Below are 22052 nucleotides of genomic sequence, written 5' to 3' on the forward strand. Positions count from 1 at the left end.
ACTCAAGCGCATGAAGTTGCACACCTAAATTGAGTCAATGAAGTAGTGACTTTGAGGCACTTCTATGACCTTCAGGTGCTTCTCGGATCTGAACTATTACATTTGATTTTTGTTCTGTTAGTCAAAAATATTTGTATTTAAATTAAAAGTAGAAAGAAAACCCCTAACGGTTTCTCTTACCATGTGACCCAGTCTGACATTGTTATCATGGCTAAACTCCTCCACTAGTGAATGATAGTGAGTTGAGAACAAGGTTCTACACTGGATGGTCTCAGATAGCTCCTTGACAACGGCACTGGCTATGGCTGTGCCATCATAGGTGGCTGTACCTCTTCCTGTAATAAAGCAATGGGACAAGTTACTTAGCAATGCATTCATTACTTTAAAAGCTTGCCATTTTCAAGGAAGCAAACAGTACTCTCCCAAATTGTTCATTTCTGAAATCTTTTACACCTTTTAGACAAAGAACAATAAATAAGTCAACCATTACCAGACCCCACCTCAAACTAGGCTAGCGGTATCTGTACAAATTGCCTATACCGCTTCTGAGGACAAGATCTGTGTAACAGTTGCATCCCCTGCTTTGTACGCGTCGACCCTGGTCACGGTCTGTCTATGTGACAAACAGTGCAGGTCAGTCAGGGTCGTTAGACAGTTGCACTCTGTGCACTGCCCTTCACGTAATAAACTTTCTACGGTCACCTTTTTGTACTGTTCGCAGAGCATGACGTCTGCATAACAACAGCCTAATATGGGCATAATGGCTCCACCCAATGACCCACATACATCGCTGCCAATCATTGGTGCATTCTCTAACTATGGTCATATCATCAACATATATGGCTAATAGTCACCTTTTGCAACTCCCCCTTGGGTCGAGACAAGTCTGCGCACGACAGACTGTCTCTGCTTTTACACAAGGTCCCGAGCTCACACTGTCCTCACTTTTGTGATCGAAGTAGCACCTCTCTAATTTAGTACTCTCAGCTCAAACTGTCACATCAATTATTTGAATGCATGATCTTGCAACCCTGTTCTGCATAGATACTCAAGAAAATCAAGCTATCATTATGCTTACCTAGTTCATCCATGAGTACCAGAGAATGTTGAGTTGCATGTTGAAGGATACTGGATGTCTCACTCAGCTCCACATAAAATGTACTCTCTCCTGAGGTAATGAAAATAATACAAATAGAAATATTCACTGGTAACATTACCTTAAGTGACAAAAATTAAGCAGTTTTCATAATTGCGCACATCAATAAAGTCACATTTTATATTTGTGTAAATTCACAAAAGCGCATGTCAGTCAAGCATTACGCAAAGGCAAGTACACCATTCTATAATCAAGCGATAATGTTATCTGCTTGCCTGTTACAGGCTGAATAAAGTTGAAATTGATATGTATTTGGTGGGAAAAAAGTGCATACAAGTTTGAAATAACAACAATATACAGTTCACTTCTTGAGCTATATGTATACAGCCTTAGTAGTGTAGGACGCCAGGTTTTGGTCATATCAAGATTGCAAATTCAAACTGAGCTATGATACTTATAAAGTGGCTGTTGATGTCGACAAGAGATTTGTGTCACATTGTGTCAACAGTTGTGAGCCTTCATGACAGAAAACAAATCTGATGTATCTAGCAGAATCCTTTATTTTTGTTGTTGTTGTTTAACTTCTAATAAATAAAAAGTTGATACCAATCTTACCTGAGAGTATGTTATCCCTTGCACCCAGCCTTGTGAATACTCTATCAACAGGTGTTAGTTTACACATCTCAGCTGGTACATAGCAACCAAGCTGTGCCATGACAACGATGAGACCTACTTGTCTCATCAAGGTAGATTTACCACCCATATTGGGACCTGTTACTAGCACGCATGAACCATCGCTGTTATGTTCACTATCACTGTCTTCCTGTAAGATAAGATGGCAAATAAACCTCAGTTAAAACCAATACAATAGGATTTGGATTAAAGTTTCATTATGCATTTTTCATGGCCCATAAGTAGTTAAGAGGGACCCCACCTAACTATCATACATGGTTGGCCAAGGTCAAAATTTTTTTATGGTGTTGGTCGAAAGGGCTTTGGGTGTAGATTGTAAAATCCACTTTGCTCGCTCATATGTTACCCGTTGCCATGGTAACGACCCGAGATGTATTTTAGGTGATTTTAGCTCATTTCAGGCTGAAAATGCTGAAATTTGCCTAATAAAGAACGGGCCATAGCTCCATTATTCGAGAAGATAGAAAAAATTTGATTAGATCCTTACAATGGACCATCTTTCTACTTTCCAACAAAAAATAAAAATTATTCATGAGGTGTTCGATTGTATCTCTTTTTGACCTGGCAACACTTAAAGTTTTGCCATTTTGAAAAAGTGGCAATTTTGACCTATTTTTTGAGGTGCAAAAAAACTATTGGCCATGACTCCCAGAATATTGTAATTGTGGTTGTGAACAAACCAGACCATGCCCCATTCAAAATTGATATAAATGGCTTGGGGGAATATATTAGTAAAGCGGAGTGTTGCCAGAAAATAACACATTTATTAAAAAATGCTAAATTTGACATGGAGTGTTTTTCCCCTGTATTTAAGTAATACTAAACATATTTTTTATGCTTGTGCATCATGTTATCTATCAATTTAATGGTTTTGATCAAGATGTTAAATATTAAACAAATTCAATTTCTATTTTGATATTTAAAGTGTTGCCAGTATTCAAAAACTGTGTTTAGAGGTATTTTAGTCAAATAACTACATGTAGTAATTGGCACATATTTAAAAGTCTAAAACCAAATGATAAAGTATAAGCACTTGGACTATACGTTTGAATATTGACGTAGCAGGCCTTACGTCATTCAACAATAAGCTATGGCAACTGCAGTGTTGCCATAAAATAATCAAATTTGGTCACATTTTTAAGTTGGTACCCCATTGGAGCACATTTGAAAATTTGGTTGAAATCACCTCCTTTTGCACCTTTTTGGTTATATCTCAAATGTAGTTCAAGAAAAGTATGCAAACCCATACATTTCTGGACATCTTATGCTTCAAAGATGGCCATTACATTAGTTAGCATTTGAATAATTATACAGGGTGATCGATAGGTAATATAGGTTGTAACAAAGTAATTTCACACAAGAAGTTGAATAGTATTATGCCAATCTCATCATTTGCTAGTAACTATAATTCGTTGGTTTTTTTAAAAGAAAGTACACAGTTTGCCCTTTCTAAAACTACAACATTTATGTCAATTACTTATCTGTACAATCACTATATTACAGGGTGTGTAAAAAGCGAACATAAGCTGCATACGGTATACTAGTCTGAAAACAGAATGATTTCATATGACATGAAACTACTAAAATGATTGCTTATTTTACAGGGTGTGCCAAATTTTACCGTAGACTGAGTGAAATGCTATTCTTGAGTGGCCAAATTCCCAGCAGAAATAGTGACAGTTAAATCTACCACTTGAAATCTTATTATTGCATTGTTTATTGTATTCAAGTCAATTCCATAGATTTCATGTGTATTACAAATGAATAGAACATATAGGGCGTGTCAAAATTATTTTACTAACTAAATATAGCATGCATGTTAGGGACGACATGTTAGCAGGGCCATATTTACCATTGGGCCAGAGGGGTCCCAAAAATTGCCCTGTGTTTCTTCTCCTTAGCCCACAACAGCATGTTTGGGACCAAAATATGGCAACATTTTGCCCACTTCGCGCATATCATAATAGCTTCACATAGCAAATTTCACCTTCATTTTGGTCTAAAATGGTCCGAAATTAAAAAATTAATTTCACAGCAAGAAATGTTCTAGTAAGATCGGAACAAAATATGCTTATCTTCCTCTAATTTGCAATGCTTCTGCCACTACTGTCGCGTCGATTTTATAGAAGGCACCCAATTTGTAACCCAAACTGACCTCTTGCGTGCAGCACATGCCTTCCTCACGGTGTGTTTGGGGACTCCAAATTTTAGCCAGACCAAGGTAAATTCGGCCCTGCCTTTTAGCAGCTACTTAATCTGTGCTTATTTCATTTTATCTTTTGCTTGGGGCCCTTGAACCCCCGGGGCCTATGGATTTCGTCCACCATGTCCCCCCGCTTGCTACGTCCCTGGTACAAAGCATGTCAAGTACACTTTTATATATTCTAGGATAATTGTAAGAATTACAGAGAATTATTTTTTCATTTTTAAATTACACTATTTTTATTCCAGTTTTATTACTTCAAACATACGCTACATTGAAGAAATGCATTAACCGCATAGCTTCTTCCATGCTCGGACTAATTAGGAGTATTAAGTGACTGCTATAATTAATTTAAGTCCCTGATTACTGGAAACGGTTGTGACTCTTTTGAAGAAATTAATATTATTTTCCCCATATGCTCCCCCCCAATATGCTCCCCTCCCTCTGAACATATCCTGGTTACGCTACTGTATCAGCTGGACAAAGGTGGGATAGAGGGCAATGATACATTGATAATCATGTTACTCTTATTTTCTCTTATGTTCATGATATTCGCAATTTAATTCCTTTGTTTTCTTCTTTGTTGCATGATTTTGCCAGTTAGATTTTCAATAGGCCTATATTTCAATGGTTCGATTTAGCATTAATTTTAGGCTGCAGTTTCTTGCTTATTTTATCTTCAATATTTTCTCAATATATATGCATGCCAGCGCCATCCGCACTACGGTGTTTTGATGTTTTCAGATTATTGGTTTATTCCTTTTAATATACAATGTATGTTTCCTAATGTTCATTTGAACTTGTTTTTCTTCAAAGTTGAAATGTTTCTACCGTTTTGTTTTTCATTTAAGAGAAAAGAAGTGTTTAAAAGAAGTGTTTAAAATTTATTGGGAAATGTTTATATAGCATGTGCTGTGTTTCAACCAAATATACTCACATTATTTAAACATAAATATATAGAGAGCCAATAAAATACAGCGTAAAGTCGAATGATGCAAATCCATGATTGGGCAATTTTGATGCTTTTCACCTTTGGACAATTCTTTGTTCAATAGAGGCATCAAAAATAAAGCTATGTGGTTATGCACCGACTAAAAAACGGGGTCAACATTTTGTTCTGTTTGCAGTAGCGTAGCTAAGGGTGGGGACAGGGAGAAGAGTGCCCCCCTGACAAAAATGAAAGAAAAAAAATTAAAGAGAAGTGAGAGAGCAAGAAAGAAAAGGAAAAAGAAAGAAAAGAAAAGAAACGGCGCAAGGAGCACGTTTTCACAGGTGTTTTCCACCAAAATTCACCCCGATCATGAGCATGTTAAATAACTCTTGTTAGGAGAAATAGGGCAGACAAATTCATATTATTTGTAATGTTTGCAATGCAGAAGAGCTCAGAAGTGTGTCTTTTTTCTGTTAACACAGGTCGTGTATATAGTACATTAAAACATAATACACTTTGTTTAGAATTGAATTCTCAAATTCCCAAAAATCAGGGTATAACAATGTAGTCTGTAGAAAGAAAGTACTAAATTTGCTTATTTTATGGCAACACCTGCAGTTGCCATAGCTTATTGTTGAATGAGTTGAAAGGCCTGCTACATCAATATTCAGAAGTATAATCCAAGTGATTATACTTTTATCATTTGTTTTTAGACTTTTAAATATGTGCCAATTACTAGTCATTTGACTAAAATACCTTAAAATGCAGTTTTTGAATACTGGCAACACTTTAAATATCAAAATAGAAATTGAGTTTGTTTAATATTTAATATCTAAATCCAAAACATTCAATTGTGAGATAACATGATGCACAAACATAATAAATATGTTCAGTATTACTTAAATACTGGGGAAAAACACTCCCAGTCAAATTTAGCCCTTTTCAACAAATGTGTTATTTTCTGGCAACACTACGCTTTACTGATATAAACCCCAAGCAATTTATATCAATTTTGAATGGGGCATGGTCTGGTTTGTTCACAACCACAATTACAATATTCTGGGAGTCATGGCCAATAGTTTTTTTGCACCTCAAAAATAGGTCAAAATTGTCACTTTTTCAAAATGGCAAAACTTTAAGTGTTGCCAGGTCAAAAAAAGATACAACCGAACACCACATGAATAATTTTTATTTTTTGTTGGAAAGTAGAAAGATGGTCCATTGTAAGGATCTAATCAAATTTTGTCTATCTTCTCGAATAATGGAGCTATGGCCCATTCTTTATTAGGCAAATTTCAGCATTTTCAGCCTGAAATGAGCTAAAATCACCTAAAATACATTTCGGGTCGTTACCATGGCAACGGGTAACATATGAGCGAGCAAAGTGGATTTTTACAATCTACACCCAAAGCCCTTTCGACCAACACCATAAACATTTTTTGACCTTGGCCAACCATGTATGATAGTTAGGTGGGGTCCCTCTTAAATGTTAATAAGTCCTTCCAAATTAAGCAAGAGTTCCAGAATGTTTTTTTTTCTTCTGTAGACATGTTGTCATGCTAGTGCTAAGATCCTTGATATGTATATATGGCTACCTTTTGTAATTGAACTTTACATCACTGTTTAAGATGTCAAATCGGAAGTAAGAAGCATCCTAGAGATATACGAAAAGGCAGCTCACTCATGAGTTTAATATCTGATAAGTTTTTCAATTCTTTATCAATACTAGTTTTTTTACAAAATAAGAACCCAAAATGGTACAGGAAACAAAAATAGAAACAGAAAAGTTTAAATACACAATTATAATCAAATGTCAAAAGTAATGTTCTTTTGAATTTCTGCTTACCTCAGCAGTTCCTACATAGGTGTCATTTGGAATGAAATCACCTCCTGCAAATGTTCTAGCAATACATGGATGGCGGCCATTTTGAATGGCAATCAAAGGCTGTAAAAGATACCAAATAAAACTTGTTATATTCAAAATGTATTGCACAAGGCAACATGATGTTACTGCTATTCTGAATCTTACATTCATCAAACAATCACATATCAAAATATGGAAAAATTTTCCCCTTTGAATAATTTCATTACGGCAGATATAATTAAATTATATGTCATGTTTTGTTGTCTGGTCTTGTACAACAAAATCTGACATTTACCTTCAATGGAAAACTTTAATTTCAGCTTACGATAGTCTTGCTGAAAATGTTTACTCTTATTTAGGGAATTTTAGAGTGAAATGAATCTTTGCAACTTACTTTGGCACCTGCTGTTGGTGTAATGATCTGTGGCCTACACATATCTCCTTCTCCACATTGACTGTATTGAGCTAGATTGAGTAGTACATCTAGAACAGATAAGCACTGGATAGCTTCATCCCATTCTTTGTAGCTGAAACATGTCATAAAATAAGCTACATTTTAGATTTTTCCACTGCAATGTTCAGCTGGGAACTTTTAGATTCACTGCAATATTATGAGATTCTATATAAGCAAATTTGCTATAGGTTTCCTTTTAAAAACCTAAAACATGGAAAATATATGCAACTATATTATATGTTGAGTGCATCTCCCTATCCTTTGCACCCATCATTTATGACACCAACCAACTCCAGCCACAAATGAACCATAATGACCATAATGCACACACATATTTGCCATAAAGATATTTATCATCAAAATTCAAGAACAAATTTCTTTAAAAAATAAAATGTAATTTTGAAATTACCATATTCTCTCTAATTAAAGCCCCCTCAAATAAATGAAAAGAAACTGTTCCATTAATGCTGACAAAATACCATACAGTACCTGTTTTTTTCAAACATCCATCACCGATTTCAAGATATCCATGGGTGCAGCCATTGTTATCGACAGTGTTGAAAGTATTTGTAGAAATTCCTTATTGTTTGTGGAGCACCAAAGCACTGCCAGACAGAACTAGCCATGTTTTTAATAGAATTATCATTGTAAAAAAGACCTCTAATTAACGCCCCCTTTGGGAAACAATGCCCCCGGAGCGTTATTTAGAGAGAATGCAGTATGTTAATGCCATTCTTCAGATTAGAAATTTGTGTTTACAAATTTTCTTCTCAACACTTACTACTCATCAAATGCATGGAACACCCTCCTCATGGAGTCTTTGAGAGCTGCATCTCGCCTTTCCTCAGCACTAATCATGTCTGCCAGATACTCTTTGATCTCTGCCGTCCAGAATCGCTTGAAGCCTTTCTTGGATGATTGCACTTCATAGTCATCCAGGGATTTGTTTTTAAGAGCGTCCTCTGGAATCTCCAATTGGTATCGATTCTTGGCTGTTCCCCAGTAGTTGATCCGCTACAAAGATAATTATGTAAATAGGATAGTTTATTACCCTTTCCAGTCACATGTCAGAACCTTTGTACAAAGGTTCAAGTTGAAGAATAAATTAGCCATAACATATCCACACACACATATAATTTGTGTTTAAAATGCAAATTAAGGTTTTTTTAAAACATGAGTAGATTGACACAAAATTGTCGAAGAAACCCAAAGACACTATAAAAGCATGTTGGCAGCATCTAAGATACATGGATTTATTCACTAGCAGCGAGTACACCTTTGGGGCTTTTACTCCCCAAAGATCTAAAAGCTATGGCCATTAACCAAATTTGAATTTTACTATATATTTGAAAATATTAACAATAAACATAAAAAAGAATTGTCAAGACTATTTAATTCTTCCTTGCTCATAACAGTTAATATATGTTAACCAAATTGGGAATGAAATTGAATCTCAATAGTGCAATGACCTTACCCGGCATCCTAATCGCTGACGTTGTTTTTCCAGAAACCTATCCAGCTGAGAATTGATTGCATTCATACTAATCAGAGCTTTGTCATATTCAGGGATGACTCCTAGACTTGGAATAATGGCTCCCATCTGGCGAGCTTTGTCATGGTTGAACGCTCTCTGTCAAACAAAAAATAAAGTGAACAAAATTAAGAGAGGATCCATGTATACTAAGAGGCCATATGTTGCGATTTTGGCCCAGCAAAAATTAGATTTGGCGAACAAGAAATTGCAATTCTGTATTACAATTAGTCAATTTGGACAATATGTGAAAAAATTCTTAATTCAATTTCCAGATGTAGTATACAATGGCAAGGATGAGATATTGGAAGTAAATAATATCCTTCATTGATTCAATCAAAGAAATGTAAAACATTATTGGTGAACACAAGAGTTTGCCACTCTGAAGTACCAATCTTGAAAATATAGCAAACAAATGTGTAACAAATTATATGCATTATCAAGAGAAATTCAATACATTCAATACTGCTAATTATTAAAATCAGTTCAAACATTGGTGTTGCAATTCTTCCTATGAATGAAATTCTTGAGTATCATTGTTCTTTTAGGTGGTGATGGATAAACTTACTTTGAAGAATCTGAGTGGTTCACGGAGGTCAGGAAACATGCCATTTGATGACTTATCATCCTCCTTTGCGAGGCTGGTTGATTGACGAAGAAGCTTGGATCTGTTACATAACAAAACATTGATTGCTCAGTGGCAGAAAGACCCATCTCCATTAGCTGTTTTGAGTATGATTGCCTGTGATATTACACAAGTTCTCTCATGCACAAATCTAAGTATATGTACCCAGTAGCACTGTCCATTAAGAGACCTCATAGATATCACAGCCGGACATCCACACAGCAGCTAATGGAGATACGTCTTTTTACCGCTCAGCTTTCAATTTGTATCAGTGATGCTAATGAATGCTTTTGATTTGCTGATTTGATTTTACATATCATCCTTGTCAAAAGTTCACTGGCAAAGTTCACTGCTCAGGTTCATTCTTACAACATGTAAATCTGATAAAAGCAGAGCAAATGTTAGACAAAGGCTGAAACCAGGTTACAGTTGCACAAGTGTTGCAGTATTCATTCATTGTGTGCAATGCAGCTGTTAAAATGTCTCAATTTCTTTATAATGTATTCAAAATTGTAAGTACTTACTTGAATTGTGGGGCTGCATCTTTGAGTTGGTCTGTTATAAGCATAGCACTCTTGAATCCATCCAAAGCTGTGATGAAATCCACTATCTTCCTCTTGCTGTGATACAATGCAAATAAAATAACTACCGTATTTCGTCAAATAAACGCCCCCGGGGGCGTTACATTTTCCCAAGGGGGGCGTTTATTCAAGGTCAATTTTAGAATGATAATTCCCGTTAAAATCACTAGGTAAAGGAAAACACACGCTAAAATGACGAACTATGAACTAGAAACACTGACTTCTGGCTCACTTCCGGGTTTCTGATCCAGATTTTCGCCAATTATTGACGCTATTATCGACCATGTGCGCAACTTGGTAAGCTTACTACACAAGATAGCATGGAAATATCAGCATTTTTGAAACATCTTGGTTGAAAAAAGTGGTGGGGGCGTTTATTTGAGGGAGGGCGACTATTTCACGAAATACGGTACTATAAGAACGGGTGAAAAAGAGTCCATGATTACCTCAATTGGGTCATTTGAACATTTTATGCCTTTTTTATTTTATTTCCTAGGCTCCAGAAGACAGAAAGAAAGTTGGTTGCCCTAAAACAACGTGCAGGCGGACAGTGGAAAAAGAAAGGAGAAACTAGGGAGAGGTCATGGAACAAAACCAAGCCAATAGCTAGAGACAGGGACAGCTGGAGGAGTAGACTTGCAGCCTTATGGGCCACAGGACCCTAAGAGGGATGGAGGGCGGGCGGGAGGGCAGGCAGGTGGGCGGGCAGGTAGGTAGGTATAACATTTCATTACACTTGTGTAACATTTTGATCTAAAGATCTATTCTTTAGTTACTCCATACCTGTATGTGGTGTCTTCAAAGAATATGGCTCTGCTATCTGGATGATCCTTACTTCGTCTGGCTGAACCAAGTGTGTGAATTCTGTAACAAAAAACATTACATAATAATTATGATTGTCAAAATGACAAAATATTATGTGACATGATCTAATCCACTCATACCAAATTCTGTGATTGTTAAAAAGTTGTGAAGTTATGTTTTAGAAACACTCCCTTTCTTAATTTTTGTTGTTTTTGATCCTATTTATTTTAACATCTAAATGTAATGTAGAAATTATTTTGACATTCTCAAATTCAAACTTTGGCCTAAGTGAATCTGATTATATTACGTCAGATATGCAGTAACAAATTGCATTGTGAATCCGGAAGCTGATAGAAAGGAAATATACAAACATTTTAAATGTGATATCACTCAAGTTTGTGCAAATACCTCACTTTACATCCTATATACAATAATTTAAAATTGAAAGCCTTCACTGGCACCAAGTCATTATGTCATGGCTTACAAGTAACTGCCCTGTCTGTTTGTGCTGTCTTGCCACTTCTCTTTGCCGAAGTTGCAATTTTCTTTCTTTCTACAATTCACAATGAAGTCATTACTTAAATAATATCTTACTTGCTCAGCAATCTTTCCAGGTCTGGCAAGGATTTCAAGATTTCTGTGACCTCTGACATTTTGTCGGGCACACCCAGCAAATCTTCAATAGCATCCAATCTGTAAACAGACATTTACATGTTAATTTTTTTTTTTTACATGTTAATGATAGTTTTCTGATAATTGCATTCCCATTCTCAGGATACAAACTGCATGCACAAGTACTAACATTTACCGAACTCAAATCAGCTTTAAATAAATGACAGTTTTACAGTCTACTAAGATAACATCTAGGAGATGATTTATGAGAGCTAGTGCAAGAGATCACTTCCTGTAATCTCCAATGACTTTAATCAAAACCTTGTTATCCAATGATTGGCATATATACCCTTTGTATTTTTTGTTTCAGGGTTAGATTTAGACACTAGTACAAGAGAGTTTTAGTACCAAAGTTAATACAAAATATTCCTACATATAACTTTTTTACATACCTGTCATTGATTGACTTTGGATTACACAGAGGGGCACAAAGCCATTGCTTAAACAGCCGTTTACCAAATGGCGTACTACACTGATCTAGTCGCTCTAGTAGAGTGCCCTCTAGAGTTCCTGATGAGCTATTTTCAAGGACATCCAAGTTGAATAATGTTACTCCATCGAGGACCTGACAACAATAGCAATAACAAACAAGGATGTTTATTAATTATTAAATCAAGCTGAATTATACAAGCTTAATGAACACTATTAGACAAGAACAAGCTTCTTTCATGGAGTAGTTCTGTAAGTTTACGATGCACAATGACTATCTTTTCCTATTACACTATTTTTTAACATACCCCACAAATTGTAGCAGTTCAAAGACATCCATCCCCATATGATTTCATTTTGTGCATCCCTTCACTATGATGCCCAAAAACATCTCCAGTGAATGCTGTTAAAACAAATTCTATACTAGCTTCAATATTACCAGGAAGTACATAACAACAAAATCACTCTTACCATATGTTGTCTTCCTGATGTAAATTCAGCAACAGTTGGCTTCACTTCAGCGCCAAGTATCGAGTCAATTGGTGTGTAGGCCTCAAAGTTACACATGGATAGCAGTTCTTGTTCCAAACAGCATTTCTTTAAATACCTTCAAAATAATTAAATAAAACACATTTTAAAGAATAACCAAACATTGAAGCCAAATAGAGTTGATGGATATTTGCTGGTAGATGTCAAAATACTATCCTGTTTGCAACAAAGCAATGTTTAGGAACTACACTGGTGACTGGCTGACTGTCTCACAGGTTGTGTTCCAGAGTGTTCCTCCATATCTAAACAGGACACGATTTCTTGCACTTCAAAAACACCAAAATTGCATGAAGAGTATGAACTGTTAAGTGATTTAAAGGAAAACAAGCTTACCATGTGCATGCACCTAGAGCACTAATAGCCAACTCACATCCATCTTTAGCTGTCAAACCAAGGGAATCCACTGTAAGGAAATTGTAGAAAAATGCATAAAAAAGAGTCGCCTTCTATACCGTGTGTCGAAAGTCCGTTCCGCCTATATTCCGACTTCCCATGGAGCGTAGCATCAATATGGAAGTACCCCCTCTGTTTATTTGCCTTTGGGCTACTAGCGGCAATGAATCCAAAGGCGCATTGCAAAGAAAAAAATATGTCGGCCGTTGTTCTAGATTTTTAGAGCTAATTTTGTATGTATTGACAGATTCAAAGGTCTGCAAACCTCTGATTTCAATAGAAAAACAACAATAATCGAGGTTTGCATACCTTCGGAGGTTATCGACCATAACGAGACAACAACTTCAAATAAATTGCTGAGTGACATTTTAATTAATCTAAAACAATAACCAGTAACAAATTAACATCAAATTAATTGTGTAAGTTTAATTTAAAGCATGTTAAAATGGTTTTCTTATGGGGGGAGGAACAGACTTATGACACACGGTATACTTTCAGTTTCACTCAATTCAGAAAAAATTATTTCACAACTTGACAAAAGACAATTTTAAGATCAAAACCGACATCTTCGATTTGACAATACAGATATCGTAGTTCAAAGATCTACTTTTCAAGCCAATTAACAAGAAAGTGTCATTTGGTGAATATCCACACAAAAAAGAAGCTTACTTTCTGAGATCATTCCTTTGATAACATCTGGCCATTGTCCTCTGTTCTCATCTGATGTCTCTCCATCCTCATCCTCAAAGTATCTGCTTTCTGCAAGAGTCTTGAGAGTCTTGCCTGCATCCCAGAACTCTGATCCCGATGCAAGAGACTCTTTGATGACTGAGAGTAGACTGTTATTGAGAATCTGCTGGGTTTTGGCAAGTATTTTGCCTTTCTCATACAATACCTAAATGAAGAAAATGTTAGATGACTAATAAGTCTAATAAAAAAAATAACAGTATATATCCAAAGTTCACACAACTTGGGTTTTTTTAATGCACACATTAGCTGACTGTACAATATAACTGAATATCATTAATTTCATCTGTTGAATTGTCAAGCAATTAAAATTAATTTAAATTTGTTGATTTATAGTGCAGAATGCCAACCCACAGGCTTCTACACACTTCACAAGACTTAAACTGACCACTGTGGCCCAAGACACACTGGTCAATAAACAACATTCCGGAACGCAGCTCAGTCTCCTAGAAACCATCGCAACCAAGATCAGCTCGCCAAGTAATAAACAGGTATAAACCAAGACAACTAGGCTGCTAGTTCCTTGTCCAGGGGAATTTCAAGTTTGCACTATTATTTTCACAAGAATGTTTTCCAACCACACCAGGTTAAGTTAAACTCAACCATACCAGGCCTCAAGACCTCTTGCACTGAAGCCTGATCATGCTGATGTCCTAAATCCATTTAGTTTATCATAAAGCTTAGACAAATCTCATGTCCAATCATATGATTATCATTCACTAAAATATTACAACAAAAAACCTAAAGAATTTTGACAATGAAATGACATTTGTATCTGTTGTTTGGAAATATTGGAAGCAAGCAATAACTGACAGATTTAAAGAGTGAATATATTTCTGACTTACCTGTGCTGGTGTGTAGTGAGCTATCAGTGTACGGAATCTGGAACAATGGCGGTCATCTTGGAATTGTCCTAGCTGCAGACAAAACATATGGTTCTTGATTATACAGCTGTTTTTGATCTGTTTCAGTTGAGTCTATTAATTATTCATTCAAAAGTATTTCTGATTGTGAAAGCATCATATTAGATGAATAAAATTTGATTGCCCTTTACATTTACGGTCAGCATATTCAGCAGTAAGGAGTAAGGATAACCTCTCCCAGTCTGATCACACTTTAAAATGCCATATGTTAGGCAGAAGTGTAAAGCTCCTGATGTTTTCTCTCCTTCTTGTATTGCAAACATGTGACATCCTATACTTGAATTTAAGGCACCATGCCATTTTGAATGTGACTATTGCATGCAACATAATAATATTTTACACAAATGTATTTCCTATTTACACGATGTAGAAAATCTTATCGAGCAAAATACAAGCATTCCTTCAAAGTATGGAGAATGTTTACTCACATGAAACTTGCCAATGGATGTATCTACAAAGCACACACCATATATACTATCCCCATGTAAGCCATCTGTACAAGGTCTCTCTGCTATGGCTAATAGATAACTGCTTTGTGCTTCACAGGTATCACCATCAATAAAACTGTATGTCCTTGTACCTGATACAAATAAACATGACAAACAAAGTATAAACAAGCCCTATATATGTGATGCAATCAAGCAAAATCAGTCGGAACTTGGAAATATTAAATTGTCAGTTTCTTATAAGATAGTAAGAGGCATTTACAAAGCTGCATTTTGCAGAAAACCCCATTAAAATTGAACAACCTGTTCCAAAGATATGAGCAATTAAAGAGTTTCCAAAACAAAAAACAAAAGAAAATATATCCTTTGTTTGGCTATATCTCAAAATCGATATTTCCGAGTGCCGACTGATTTTGCTTGATCGCATCACATATATATTTGCCATCATTCATTCATTCCTTCCTTCCTTCATTCATTCATTTGTTCATTCATTCATTCACTCACAGATGCAGCAGTAAATAAATCATGAGGTAGAGTACACTGGTCAGCCTATATTAATGTGAATCGCCACAGCCAGACCTAGCTTCTTAACATACACATTTACTGTCAATTCTTCCCCTACTTCATGAACATTAGTTGTCAAATGATATCACTTATGTTTTAATCAATAAAACAAGTAATCCATATCATTACTGAAAACAGGATATTTACCACCAATATGTGTGATTGATAACATATATAAATAGATTAGAACAAGGTCTAATTCTAAAAGTCACTTCTTGCTCATTATGCAGTGTTACATGGGATCTCAAATTTTTGTCATCAATGATACAGGTAAACCAGACCATTAATGTATGAATACAGCACTTGTATTAACTATTATGAATATGAATGTAGTTACCTTTGGTTGATATGCGACACATTTCTCTCTTCACAACTTTGTCAAATTTAGTTGAGCTTCTTCCCACTGTAACAAAATACAAACAAGATTTTGAATTTATCTTATACATCATCAACAGAATATCACCGTAAGAGGAAATCAATGTGTGTGCAACCATTTGAAACCAAGCTGCTCTATCGTATGTTTGAAGCCAGCTCATCCAGTAACGCTGCTGTTTCATTTTCGGTGTTTTTGTCCATTTGATATTAGCATGCTGAAAGTCTCATTGTTTCAGAAATGTTTTAACCTTGCTGACAATAATAATAATATAATATTTATTTGAATAACTCACAAAAAAAGTTATCCTAGCTACTCACTTTTCCTGACTCTATCTTGCATCATATCTGGGGTTTCTGTCTGCTCTATTCTGCCAACCTTGTAACCTTTCTGGATCAATGTATCGCTATAGCGACCATAGGCGATTTCTGGGAAACCAGAATGTGCAACTTCCCCCTGTTCACATGAACAAAACAGTATTCAATTTATGCAAGTAACTTGCTTCATCCCCTTAATTAGTAGGTATTTAATTTACATAGAACATTTTAAGAACATGCACGTTTAAATAATTATATTCATCTGCTCACTTTCAAATATGCTATCTTTTTTCAAAACCAAAAGTGGTGGATGACAACCACAAAATTATGCAAATAATAAAAACTCTGAAAAAACCTACAGTAATTCTATTTTAAATATGCATTATCAGTTTTACTTGATAACTTACTTTCATAAAGATGAGACCCAGCTCCTTAACAGCAATTTCTGCATCCATGTGGTACAACTCATAGAACTTGCCCATCTAATCAAATGTAAATTATGTAAACATACAACAAAATTAGCTACAAATATAAGAAAAATGCTTATAATCATTGTCTACATATCAGGTCATTACAGGAAAATTATACATGTACATACATTACACGTTGAGGGAGAGAGCTGTCATGGGAGTGATTGTAATCTGAATTGTGAATAATTATGAATTCTTGGTAATTGATTGCTCTTCATGTATGATGAATTAAGTAGAGCACTCATTAGGACTCTGATTATTCCTCAACCAATCAGCACCATTGTGTGAAAACCCTTTTCTGTGCATTGTTAATATAGTCCGTCAACTCAGAAGTACAAAGTAAATCTGTGGCATCGGGGGTCGATGATTTGCGTCACATGCACTGCGTGTTAAAAATGCAATGCATAAAGAGCGTGGTGCGTTCGGCAATTACAGATCGTGCAGCAGTTGGCACACCAAAGAAGCATTTACACACACATTGCACTGAAATAATTATTCTCATACCTCCAGTTTCTGAGGTCTATTTACTTTGTACTTTTGAGTTGACTGACTATAGACACATATCACTCTGGTGTACATACCTTGAAGAATAGAACTGAATCAAAATATTGTGACTTCATTTCCCACCATTGTCTACTTGCCTGTAATAAGAATTATGCAGAATATTTACTTTTATTCATAATAACAACATCGTAAAAACAGCAAATCTACAACAATTGACTAGTCACTTGAATTCCATTCTACCAACCCATTACATCATTTCTACACTGCCTGGCTTGACATTGGCTGACATAAGGCTGACATTGGCTGACATAAGGCTATGAACAACTGTATGCACTTTATTTTGATCTGAAATAGCTTAAATACTTCATATTGGCAATTTCCAAAATACTACATCAGCAAAGTAGTTATATGCCCAACAAATATCATACTTACAGGAGTACATTTATCCAGGAATGACTTGGGAACATACAGCGTATGACAATCATACTCTGGGTGATCTTGTGGACGACCTTTTCTGTCTCTATATGAAAAGGAAAATATAAATATAAATAAATAAATAATACAAACACAAAATTACTTTTTATGAAAAAGGTGAAACTTGTAACCCATTTCAAAACATCACAGCTATGCCCACCAAAATAAATGCCAAAGCAATAATGGAAGAAACACATTCTACAATCACCTATCAAAGATTTTTCAAGCTGACATATTTGACTTACTTTCGTTTGCCATCTTGCAACCATTCCAGCCTCTGATGGGGAAATCTGGCTTGTTCCGGATCTGTAGGAGCACTTGGAACTGGACTGGACTGGAAAAAGTAAAATATGTTTCATTAAAATTTTAATCAAGAAAATCTTTTGAAATCACTATTTTCCTAGCTAACACAATAAACTTTCTATTTCACAACTTCTACACATACTCTGGGTGACAGAGAGAGTGACGGAAAAGATAATGATAGGAATTACAAAGAATGGCAGAGTAACAAATACTGATCTGAGAACAAAATCGGCAGTACAGGATATTATAATGACCATAAAATCACAGAAATGGAGGACACCTAACCAGGAGGTATGATAACAGGTGGACACACAAATAACAGATTGGACCCCAGGAAACCTAATCAGAAGGTAGACAGAACAGGGGATAGAAGGAAGAGCTAACAGCTCATTGCTTGGCAAAGAGCTGAGCTGAGTTAAGTGGAAAATTGGTGAAGACACCTCGCCCTGGGCCTTCCTCCTGCAGTACAGCGAAATAGGCTGAAGAAGGAAGACAATTCTCTACTATTGTTGTGACATCTTTTATCTAAAGCTAGCAAATGACATTTCTTATTATTCATCTGGCATCTACATGTACTTGTACTTAATCATACCTCAACTGCTGAGAAAGCAGCAAGTCTGGATTTAGTATTGGAGCTAACAGATGGCGTGAATGCTTTCTTCACTACAGGCGTGGTTGGAACATCATCATCATTGGTAGGACTAGGTTGTAGAACCTTACGCACAGACTTGTTGGAATCATTGTTATTGTTCTTAGCAGCTGCAGGTCGTTTGCGCTTACGGTTCTTGACAGGTGTTTCAGGGTCTGATTCTGAGCAGGATTCTGATATTTCATCTTCATCCACTCCACTACTTGCAGCATCATCAGATTCATCACTCCCTGGTTTGAAGTCATCTTCTGTAGATAGAAATGTAATAAGGATATAATTCCAATTTATTCAGAATTATTGCAATCAAATTTTTTGGTGTTTTTGTCACAATTTGGAACATCTGACTCCCTAGCTTTCAATCCTACACACAGGTAAATAACATCAAATATGATCTGCTTACCTGAGCTTTCTCCTTCCGAGTCTAGCGTCATTTTCCTCTTTTTCCGTTTTTGCTGTATCCTAGCTGCTTTGCTAGATGCTGCACGAGGTTTTCGTGTCGCAGCTTTTCTTCCAACATCATCATCACTGTCCTCATCATCTTCTTTGCTCTCGGTTGATTTACCAACATCACCATCTGCATAGATAAACACATCATCAGCACACAATTCATTGGATATCACTTTCACAATGGATATATACATGTGAAAGAACTAGTTCTGAGATATGGTCAATTGAATATCTTAGAAAACAATAGAAAATAGTCCCAAACAGAAATGTTTGGTAGACTCATAACCGGTGCGATCTTACCTTTCCGATGTTGATTAAGATACTTCTTGCATCGATCCCGAGATGCGGAAAAACCAATAGTCATTTTGTCCCACATAAATGAATAAATAACAAAAAAAAAACCCAAACAACAATGGACTCACCCAAAAGGTGACGTCACACCATATGATCGCCCTTATCCGACTTGGGATCCCCTACTCGGACCAAACTTGTAGGGGATGGCGGGGTCGGGATAATCAACATCGGAAAGGTAAGATCGCACGGTTATGAGTCTACCAAACATTTCTGTTTGGGACTAGACTCAGTACACCGGTCGATCTTACCGTTTCGATGTTGATTAAGATACTTCTTGCATCAACATCTGAAAGATCGATCTAGCAAGTAACCGACGGATGGAGGTACAAGATTGGTCAGCATCTGATCAGGGATCGGGAGCGGGTAACGATGGTTTTCGCGAGGTCAGAAAATATTTTCCCCATGGTAAGAACCAGCGATCACAGACATAAACCTCCTTACTTAATAAGTTTGGTGGTTAAGAATAGCGACACTGGTTCTTACCATGCTGAGTATTCTGTATAGTCTGAAAACCTGGTACCCGTACACCACCGTATTATGATCGCCCGAACAATGTCCCGGTAAACCTCCGCCCGTCTCTGATTACTAACGTAAACGGAAGTATCGTGAGAGAAGGGCGAAGGTGGCTTCGGGACACCGCCTAGATCTCCTCAAGGGACAACCGAGCGGTATACCCAAGATGATGAGATAGCTTGTGTCGAGTGGGTCGTGGGGCGCGAAACCTTCGCGATCCCGGACCCCACCAACACCTGGACCAGCCATTGCGACAGCGGCTGGACCGAAAGGCTCTGTAAGGGTGATGAATGCGGTCGTGAGTCCTCGCAAGGCTTGTGTTCGGAAGAAATAGTGCTGCAGCGCCTTATCGGACACCCCAGCCTATCTTTGGCTTCAGCCGAACCTTGCCCAACCCTGGGGATTGGAGAGGGACGAATGTCGGTATGCACCGCGCCGTTCAGTGAGTCACGAGAACAGAGCGCCCGAAACAGTGTCGCTCCAGTGTTTGTGAACACGGAAGCTAACCTCGAGACCGTGTGCAACTCAGCACCGCCTTCCCGAAGCCAACGCCAAACCGGAAAGCCATCTTGAGAGTTACGTATTTAAGCGTCGCTTTTGACGGAAGGTCAAAAGGTGACCCTTAAAGTAATCTAAGACTGTGTTGGGATCCCTTAGGAGGATCACTTTCCTTTTTAGTAGACACTGTTGAACATACCGTCGGGCGTAGACTAATAAGGTAACCATCGGCTATGATAGTCGACCCGTCTCGAAACCTCGGTGAATGGAGAGGACAGCTGACTTATAGCTGGCCCCAGTGGCCCGCTGAAGTCTTGCTTGGAACTTTTCTGTCAGAAACTCCGGAACTAGCAGCACAGAGGCTCTAGCGGAGAGCTATTTGTCTCATTGCACCAAGCGTAGTATGGAGCCAGACTCTGGCTATACGTACGGAGGTAGACTTCCGTCTAGCCCCGGCGATGAGAAAAACAGCTTCTGATGAAAAGTATCCCTCCGCTGCGTGTTCCCTGGTAAGGGCCATGCAGCTAACTGCAGGTGCTCTAGTGATAGACTGGGTACCTCCGCTCCGGGCATCCGGAGTAGATCTGGTACCTCGGGGAGTGCCAGCGGCCTTGCCGCTAGCAGAATGACAATGCAGTCTTTCCACCCGATCTTGGCCACCACCCTCATGAGTAGTGAGATCGGAGGGACTGCATAAGCTGTCATCCCTCCCCAGTCTATGGACAGAGCGTCCACGGTGAATGCTTGGGGTCCGCGACCCTTGAGCAGTACACGGCAGTGGATGATTGCGATGAGATGCGAACAGATCTTTCGAGGGGTGGTACATCCCTTGAAGATCGTCTGAGCGACCTGCGAGCAAGGGACCATTCTGCTGGTCCCGACACCCTTCCTCGTGACAGATTGTGCGCGAGGATGCTGGTGACGCCCGCGATGTGTATCGCTCTCATCGTAATCTGCCTGAACTTGCACCACCCTATCAGGTGTCGTGCATGCAGGCTCAATCGTGGTGGCCCGGAGTCCCCTTGTCTGTTGGGGTAGGCTACCACGGTTGTGTTATCTCGTAAGCGAGGGCGGCTGACGTGAAACTCTGTCTCTATGGCCCCCATAGGCCCGAGGCGGAGTCTCCGTGGATGTGGACCCCCAGCCCCGTTTTGGCGCTATGGTCGTCACTACGTGACATACCGGGGTGCAGGAAACCTGACACCCTGGGTCAAATTGGGCTGATGGGTCCACCACCAGAGTTCCTCTCGCGCGATCTCCGACAACGGAACCGCGAGGATATTGGGTGACGACTGGGCCTGCAAGCAGGCTAGAAGGTGTAGTTGGGTAAGCCCTAACGTAGAAACGGCAGTACAGTACGAGGTCTACCATACTGGCCATTAGGCCTACCACCTTCATCCATGCCACAGCGGGTTTTGCCCGAGACTCGGCCAAGAGTCAGGCACACCGCACCATGTTCGTCACCCGCTCGGGTGAGAGCACCGCGAACCCCTCCGTGAGGGTGATCTGGGCCCCTACAAATAGTGGTGTCTGCGTCGGGACCACGCTGGACTTTTTGAGCTGATAAAAAAATCCAGGGTCCGCACCCTCGGACTATCAACCCCATGAGACCCGTAGTCTTCAGTGGAGTGCGTCCGTATATGAG

The 22052-nt window shown here is 38.0% G+C and overlaps 1 protein-coding gene across 1 annotated transcript in view; it reads right to left on the reverse strand.

The window, feature by feature from the left end:
* Positions 1-22052, reverse strand: part of LOC140149216 (DNA mismatch repair protein Msh6-like) — a 29446-nt gene that overhangs the window by 2771 nt on the left and 4623 nt on the right. Inside the window, exons 2-26 of the mRNA XM_072171435.1 lie at positions 18996-19169; positions 18539-18843; positions 17889-17977; positions 17602-17689; positions 17247-17306; positions 16603-16677; positions 16199-16334; positions 15843-15908; positions 14924-15075; positions 14418-14489; positions 13495-13720; positions 12766-12835; positions 12355-12490; positions 11847-12019; positions 11377-11475; positions 10762-10842; positions 9922-10017; positions 9341-9440; positions 8716-8871; positions 8023-8255; positions 7182-7314; positions 6770-6868; positions 1712-1919; positions 1079-1168; positions 181-335 (exon numbers count right to left, since the gene is read on the reverse strand). Of these exons, the coding sequence (XP_072027536.1) occupies positions 181-335; positions 1079-1168; positions 1712-1919; positions 6770-6868; positions 7182-7314; positions 8023-8255; positions 8716-8871; positions 9341-9440; positions 9922-10017; positions 10762-10842; positions 11377-11475; positions 11847-12019; positions 12355-12490; positions 12766-12835; positions 13495-13720; positions 14418-14489; positions 14924-15075; positions 15843-15908; positions 16199-16334; positions 16603-16677; positions 17247-17306; positions 17602-17689; positions 17889-17977; positions 18539-18843; positions 18996-19169 (3272 nt within the window). The remainder of the gene's footprint in view (positions 1-180; positions 336-1078; positions 1169-1711; positions 1920-6769; positions 6869-7181; positions 7315-8022; positions 8256-8715; positions 8872-9340; positions 9441-9921; positions 10018-10761; positions 10843-11376; positions 11476-11846; positions 12020-12354; positions 12491-12765; positions 12836-13494; positions 13721-14417; positions 14490-14923; positions 15076-15842; positions 15909-16198; positions 16335-16602; positions 16678-17246; positions 17307-17601; positions 17690-17888; positions 17978-18538; positions 18844-18995; positions 19170-22052) is intronic.

The sequence above is a fragment of the Amphiura filiformis genome, chromosome 3 (genome assembly GCF_039555335.1).
Source record: "Amphiura filiformis chromosome 3, Afil_fr2py, whole genome shotgun sequence".
Classification (NCBI taxonomy): domain Eukaryota; kingdom Metazoa; phylum Echinodermata; class Ophiuroidea; order Amphilepidida; family Amphiuridae; genus Amphiura; species Amphiura filiformis.